This window comes from Rhagoletis pomonella, unplaced genomic scaffold, assembly GCF_013731165.1.
Source record: "Rhagoletis pomonella isolate Grant_MI unplaced genomic scaffold, Rhpom_1.0 Rhpom_scaffold_00009, whole genome shotgun sequence".
NCBI classification, from domain to species: Eukaryota; Metazoa; Arthropoda; class Insecta; order Diptera; family Tephritidae; genus Rhagoletis; species Rhagoletis pomonella.
The window spans coordinates 38,231,873-38,239,776 of NW_023458563.1; the positions used below are offsets into that span (position 1 = coordinate 38,231,873).

General features: G+C 31.6%; 1 protein-coding gene across 4 annotated transcripts in view; it reads right to left on the minus strand.

Annotated features, from left to right (window-relative positions):
- Positions 1–7,904, minus strand: part of LOC118745773 (synaptotagmin-7) — a 431,457-nt gene that overhangs the window by 231,497 nt on the left and 192,056 nt on the right. For 3 of the 4 annotated variants that reach the window (XM_036479437.1, XM_036479439.1, XM_036479436.1), the window contains one exon: positions 4,066–4,224. In XM_036479437.1, coding sequence (XP_036335330.1) covers positions 4,066–4,224 — 159 coding nt within the window. Of the gene's footprint in view, positions 1–4,065; positions 4,225–7,555; positions 7,884–7,904 lie in introns of those variants that run through there. The other variant, XM_036479440.1, reaches the window with a different exon arrangement.

Here is a 7,904-nt window from a genome sequence, read left to right on the forward strand (position 1 = left end):
TTTTTTAATTAATGCGCTGTTATTTGGTTGCTGTATTGTTAATAATAAAAAATACGCTTAAAAATGAGCTGATTTTTATGGCTCTGTACTGATTTTTGATCCCAACTGTACTGATTATGTCCGTATAATATCTGGCCACCCTACCTGTCGCTCACAAGAAGCTTCAAAAAAGCTAATACATTTAAGCAGGCAGGACCTTCGAACTCTCACTGGGTAGTTCACGGGACATTGTACCTTGCGCTATCACCACAGTAAAATGAATCTTTCATACACGAGCGTCTATTGGTGTTGTGAGATGGACGAAGAAACGCCAGAATACATCCTTTGTGAATATGTTGCTCTCGCTAGACACAGAGTTGCTGACCTAGGTAGTGTAACACTTGATCCATTCCAAATATGGAACGAAAAGCTAGCCTGTATAAAATCCTTCAAGTATAAGGTAAAGGGCCACGCACAATAGACTATCTACTTTTTGATAAACAAAAAAAACAGAACAATCCTATCGGGTGAGAGCATACAAATTTCAACTATATCCACCCTAACGTATATATTTTAGCAGAGTGTTCTTTATTGAAAGAGCTTTGTGAAGTAAGTGAAAATTTTTAACATTTCATAAAACACTATACAAAAGAATATTCAAAGCTATGTATATAAATTTGTTCGCATGAAGGTAGAATACAACAAGTATATACAACACACCCCCTCGAGAATCTTTATCTTTACTAATATTATAAATCCGAAAGTGAGTTTTTTGTTTGCTACGCTTTCACGCTTTAACTACTCAACCGATCATCACGAAATTTTGTACACTCCTGTCATTTAGCCCAACTTAAAATATAGGATACATTTAATTTCGATTAGACAAGGGAGCGTGGCACCTCCCATACAAACGGAATTTTTCATACAGCATTTCTCAGGAAATATTTTTGGTAGATTACTGGAACTTGGTATGGGGATATACAAAATCATTATTCACTCATGTATGAGGGCTGCCACCTTTTAAAAAAATCAAATTCAACTTCAATTGAGGGAGTTTTTTATTTAAAAATTATATTAAAATGTGGATGCCAAGAGACTTAAATATTCTGTCGTTTGAATATATCGTTTAAAGGGTTGCCACCTGTTTGCAAAGTCTAATTTAAATTAATTTTACGCAAGCTATCTGAAGAGTTAAAATAAGGCTGTCAAACGAAATATTGTTAAGAAACCTTTAGTTTTAAAATTTTGAATGATATTGAAGTTTTTCACAAGGGTTGCCACCTTTTTAAAAATTCAATAAAATTAGTTTAAAGGAAATATTATAATCAGGGACCGAACATAACAGTTATTGATGAAAACTGTCATGGAAAAGTTCACTATGAAGGAAACCAGCTAAACAACTAAGTGAAACATACCAATCGATTTCGTTTTGCACCGAGACTCAAATTTCATAATAAAATTGCATTTTTTAATTTGCATATTTTTATGCAAAATTTAAAAAATAATTATATTTGATTTTTATATCATAAGTCCAAAATAACAATTATTTTTGATTTTTATATTATATGGCTTAGATAACAGTTATTGAAGAGTTTTATTTATAAAAGTCATCAATAAAAATCAGTCAGTGACTTTTACTTTTAAAAGTCATTAATATAAATCAGTGACCGACGTTTATTTTTTAAATCAATCATATAAAAGTCATTAAGTCATTTTCGCTGTTAAGAAGGTGTTGGAAAACAAAAGTTTACTACGACTTATTCAAATGACTTTTATAAGTATGATTGAAAAAATAAAAATCAGTGACTGATTTTTATTTATGACTTTTATAAATAAAAGTCTTCGATAACTGTTATTTAAGACATAAAATTTAAAAATCAAAAATAACTTTTATTTGCAGATTATTTAAATAAAAATCAAAAATAATTGTTATTTTCGATTTATAAAATAAAAGTCCGATATAACGGTTATTTAAAGAGTAATTAAATAAAAGTCAAAAAATAATTGTTAAAGAGTGATTTTTTTAATAAGAGTTGTAACTGTTACGGTCCCTGATTATAATACTAGCAGACCCGGCGAACTTCGTCCCGCCCAAAGTTATTATTTTTTTATTGGAACTTTTTAGTCCAATATTTTCACCAACAATTCACGTTTACGATTTCCATTGGCACGCTCATCGGCTAAGATTATGGTTTAGTGGTCGTTTGCCGCTTAAATAACCTAACAAAAGCGTTAATGTCGTGAAGAAGTTCATGAAATTCTCTAAATGTGCAGCATTTCATAAAACGGTTAATCTCACAACGAAATAAATGTGAAGAACATTTCCTCTTCACTCCCTGGCGGCAACAATAATCCGATTCTATAGTGAATCTGTCCCAGAAACTTTAGAATATAGTTGGTGGCAATTTAAAATGGATTCGTATAATTGTTCTACAGCAATCCAATATACACAGACTTATTTCAGAAATACCTTAAAAGTAAGTTTCACGAAAGCAGTTTAAGTAAAAACTTATTTTTTATTTGAATTTATTACAGTAAAAGGCGCACTGTGGATCTGACGGTTGATTTATCGGTGATAATTTGACATTTACCCCTGCACAACTCAACGCTGGTGTCTACGAATGAAGCTTTAACGCATAACAATACTGGCAAAAATCACATCCATTGGGCCAATCGTAGCACACAAGAGTTCGAAACACTCAATGGTGTAACAAGTCGATTTAATCGGGAATTCACGGCACCTCTTCTAACTTGGCGATTATTCGTATTGGCGGGTGAATTTGTGAAACTACACTATCCAGAGAGTTACTCAAAAACACACAAAAATACGTGCGAGCATTTAGGTGGATTTCACTCACAAACATACCTACAGATGAATTATATATACGTTTGTATGGCGCCACGCCATTTTTCTCCATGAGTAGAAGATTAATTCATATATCTCCACACGAAGTTCCAGTACTCTACCATGAACATTTCCAGAGATATTCGGTATGAAATATTCGGTTTGTATGGGAAGTGTCACGCCCCCTTTATATATCAAACATTTTTTTGGCCGAAATTTAAAAAAAAAAATCGGTTCGGCTGTTCTCGAGCTTTGCGAACTCAAAAAAAAACCGTTTTAAAAATGTATATTAGTATATTAGATCACAGTATGAGTGTCAGACGAAAGGGGTTTTAAAAGGTTGCCAACTATTTAAAAGGTTAAATTCAAACTATTCAATAATTTAAATGATTTATATCAATATGAGTATCAGTCGAAATGGTTTTGAAAGGGCTTCATTTCAAAACTACATGTACCTTCATCTTCATCTTCATCTTCATCTTCATCATTATCTTTATTCTTGTCTTTTTATTTATCTGTAACTTTGTCCTGTTCTTCATCTCTATCATTGGCTTGATCCTTCAATATAGGTTGTGAGTGTCTGTGGTTTTGTCGTTGCCCTTGTCTTTGTTCCTGTCCCTTACCTTGCTCTCCGTATTTTTATTACCCACTCCACAGTGGAGTTAAAAACTCAATGCAGCTGCCCCCTGTCTATTCACGCATGCACATAGGCATACGCAAAAATTAAGTTTTATTTTCTGAGCAAAAAATAAAGCTCATGAAATAACGATTATTTTCCGAGCAAGAAATAAAACTTAAAACGTAACGATTATTTTTCGAGCAAAAAATAAAACTTAAAATGTAACGATTATTTTCCGAGCAAAAAATAAAACTTTAAACGTAACCATTATTTTCCGAGCAAAAAATAAAACTCAAAACGTAATGATTATTTTCCGATCAAAAAATAAAACTTAAAATGTAACCATTATTTTCTGAGCAAAAAATAAAACTTAAAACGTAACGATTATTTTTCGAGCAAAAAATAAAACTCAAAACATAACGATTATTTATTTTCTGAGTAAAAAATAAAACTAAAAAAATAATCGTTATGTTTTGGTCAAAAAATAAAACTCAGTTAATGACGATTAAAAAGCGATTTTTATAATAAAAGTTATAACCGTTACGGTCCTTGGTTTAAGATCTACGACGATAACGATAAAGGGCTGATTGTAGATATGCATATTAAAATGTAATAGACTCACCCAATCAATGGAGTTTTTAAATTAAGAAATCCATTCAGTTTACGATTGATGTTATTTTGTAATGGCGTTGCTAATGATTGCGTAGTGGTTTGTTGCTGTTGCGGTTTCGTCGGTGGAATTGACGTGTCCTGCATCTCCTGAGTTGAGGATTGTGGAAACCTAATATGTATATGTAAAGGGAATTTTGTAACAATTAACTTAAGTAGTGTGTTTATTTGATATAGTAGATTTTTTTCCGTTAAGATAATTATTACTTAAATTAATTTAGTAGATTTTTTCAACGTTAAGTTAATTCTTACTTAAATTTATTTATTGGATGCTGCCGATGTCAATCAAATATTTCTTTTTTTCCGAGTGGTTAGAGGTACGTACTACCACTCGGTAAAACCTAGGTTCAATCATTGGTCCTAACAATGGGAAACAGTTTTTCTAACAGCGCACACTGGTCCCATATCAAAAATGTTTGGCATTAACACATTTGTTTTCAAAATTGTTTAACACAGTCATAGGTTTTCTAATATCCCACACTCCAAAGTACCTGAAAACTTTAATTAACAAATTTAGCTAGCAACCCTTGTTTTTTGTTCATTTGTCTATGTTTTGTGCACTTTAGGTGGTGAGAAATTAATATTTTCACTATTAATAACAACATATATAGCATGACTAATAAATAGCAAGGTAAGTAGAATATATTTGTAACACCTTTGCTTATGTTTGTAAGTTTATTGTCGCTGTTTTTTGAGGAGGTATTTCATAGGTAAAAAACATGAATGGTTTTGTTTGTCGTAGTGTTAAAGTTATATAAATGCACGCTGGTGCACGAATCTAATGATGCTAAATTATTAACTAAAGTGTATAAAGCAATAAAAACCTATCAGTCATGGGTTTTCTAATATCCCACACTCCAAAGTACCTGAAAACTTTAATTAACAAATTTAGCTAGCAAACCTTGTTTTTTGTGAAGCCATGAAGTCAGATTTTCTATCACTTCAATTGTAACTCTATGTTCATTTGTCTATGTGTTGTGAACTTTAAGTGGTGAGAAATTAATATTTTTACTATCAATAAAAACATATCTAGCATGAATAATAAATAGCAAGGTAAGTAGAATATATTGGTAACACCTTTTTTGCTCGTTTTTGTCCGCTTTTGAAAATTTTGTGATTTCTGTCAGTTAACCTACAGCTCAGCGATTCTGAAATGTTGGAAATTTGGATTGCAAATGGGAACAAAATCGATGCAATTTGCAATTCGGTGTTCCAAAAAATAACATAACATAAAACCAAAATTCAAGGTATAAACCAACAAGTAAAAAATAATGTTACTCATATTAAAAGATGTTTATCAAAATGCAATAGAGATTTTGAATGATTTAAAGTTATATGCACTTATCCATGCACATTAGAGTGGTCCAAGAAATCCTTCTTTTTAATATTATTCAGTCCTTATGAAAATTTGTGTTCCTTTTGCTAAAGAATGAAAGTACATAACTTGGTTTCAAAAAAATAATAAAATTTACAGGTCGCTCAAGTCCATGTTAATTTTACTTAAAGCTACTCGCCCTTCAATTCGTGCGACCGCGAAATCCCTCAGGAAATTGAATATAATTGGAAAGTTATTTTTTCGATCAGAAATCAGATCAGATTAGATATTCCGAAAATAATTAAAAAAAAACGAGAAAAAATTCCGAGATTTCGATTTAAAAGTTGATTATTTCTAAGAAAAAAAGTATTTGATTTTATGTCAGTAATGATATTTATAGTCACATTTTTAGCAAACAAAATGAGTCATAGCAGAGAATTTGACGTTCATAACTTCTCGAGATATCGGCAAATTATTGAACTTTAATCTAGATGCGTTGCGGATACCGCTTTAAATTTTCGGCCTTTGCTAGACTTTTTGAGCTGTTATCTGATATTTTCAAGGTCACTGAGTGCGCTGAACTAGTTTTTTTGCTTCGTCTCAAATGTTGAGAAACAACTTGTGTTTCTTTTAATAAAAATAAAAAATTTAAAAGGTCACTCAAGTCCATTATATACACAAAATGTTAATTCTCTAAGTTTGTAATTAATTTAATAAGGACTGCAGCAGATAAGATTAATGGCAGTGAATTAATGACTGAAATAAGCTTTATTTGAGATTATTAATTTGCAAACAAATGTATTATTAAATTAGTTAATATTTTATTTTCCAATATTAAAACAAATTGCAAGAAATCTTAAATTAAAGAAGCTTTGGTTCCGCCGGTCGAATGCTACTTTGAGCGAAGCAGCTGTTCTCCAATTCGGTTTAGGTGGGAGGGGTCTTAAACATTATTTCTAACTGTCTGAAAAAGAAAAAAAGAACAAAACTATTAATTCTTACTACTTGAATTATCAAGTTAACCAAATGTAAAATTATTAAAAAAAGTGTTTGTATTCAAAAAATTTAAATTTGCATAAGAATGGATACGACATAAGCACCATTGAGGTTACTAAAGTAAATATATATCTCTTCAGGAATCGAGAAATATTTTTTTATTTTTTTACGTTTTTTTAATATTTCTCAATATCTCGAGGCGTAGTGACCTTGAAAATATCAGATACTTGTAACTACAAAATATCTTCCAAATGCCAAAAATTTAAAGCGGTACTTTTTCTAAATGCAGGTATTTGCCACGCATCTAAATTCAGGTTCAAAAATTTGCCGATATCTCGAGAAGTTATGAACGTAAAATTCTCTGCTATGACTGATTTTGTTTGCTAAAAATGTGGCTATAAATATCATTACTGACATAAAATCAAGTACATTTTTCCTAACAAATAATCAACTTTTAAAGTAAAATTTCGAAATTTTTTTGAAATTTTTTTTCGAAAATATAACTTTCCTATTATCTTCAGCGGCCTCGAGAGCATATTATAAGATCTTATAAGACTTAAATTACCTGAGCGAATTCGTGTGCGCACGAATTGAAGGACGAGTAGCTTTAAGCACAATTAAAATGGACTTGAGCGACCTCTAAATTTTATTATTATATTTTTAACCAAGTTATGTACTTTAATTTTTTAGCAAAGAGAACACAAGAGGGATTTCTTGGACCACTCTAATGTACATACATACATATATGCTAAATTTATGCATAAAATCTAATAAACATAGTATTTATTTATAACTTGCTCAGTTTTTATCCAGAATAAAAAAAGCTATAAATATTGTTGTATGGGCGGTCAAGGTGGGCGTGGTGCGATTGATCTAATCGTCATAGTGTTTAGACGTGTTTTTATTTAGCTCTCGCTATGGATATTTTAACGTGCTCTAAGTGCTCGAAATCTTTACGTGTTGGCTATGAAATATCATGCCAAGTGTGCAAAAGTAAATTTCATAAAATTTGTGCTAAAGTTGATAGCAAAGAAGTATCCGACTTACTTGCAAATAATAAAAACATTGTTTTCAATTGCAACAATTGCTTTAGCTCAACATCGAATTTAGTTTCGGCTATTGCTTGCCTTACCAGTGAGGTCAGTGATCTTAAACGATCGATAGCAAAATTGATAAGTGGCGAATGTAAAATTATTAGTGCTGCGCCTGGCTTCGTCTTGTCTGCTGATGCAGGTGTGCTGTCGCCTGGTGTCACTGCTTTGGATGATTCGGCTTTTTCTGCCGACCATCGCTCATCTATGCTTGCTGTTGTTGCTGATAAGCCCTTGTTGGCTCGTACGAATTTCGTGACAAAAGCACCGACCGTACCAACTGATGATGATTCTAATGCTGCTAACACTCAGCTACCTGCTAAAGTCAGTTCTCAGACTGAGAATACTCTTCCAAAGCAATGCAGTTCTCAAGCTGTTGTTGGTGATAAT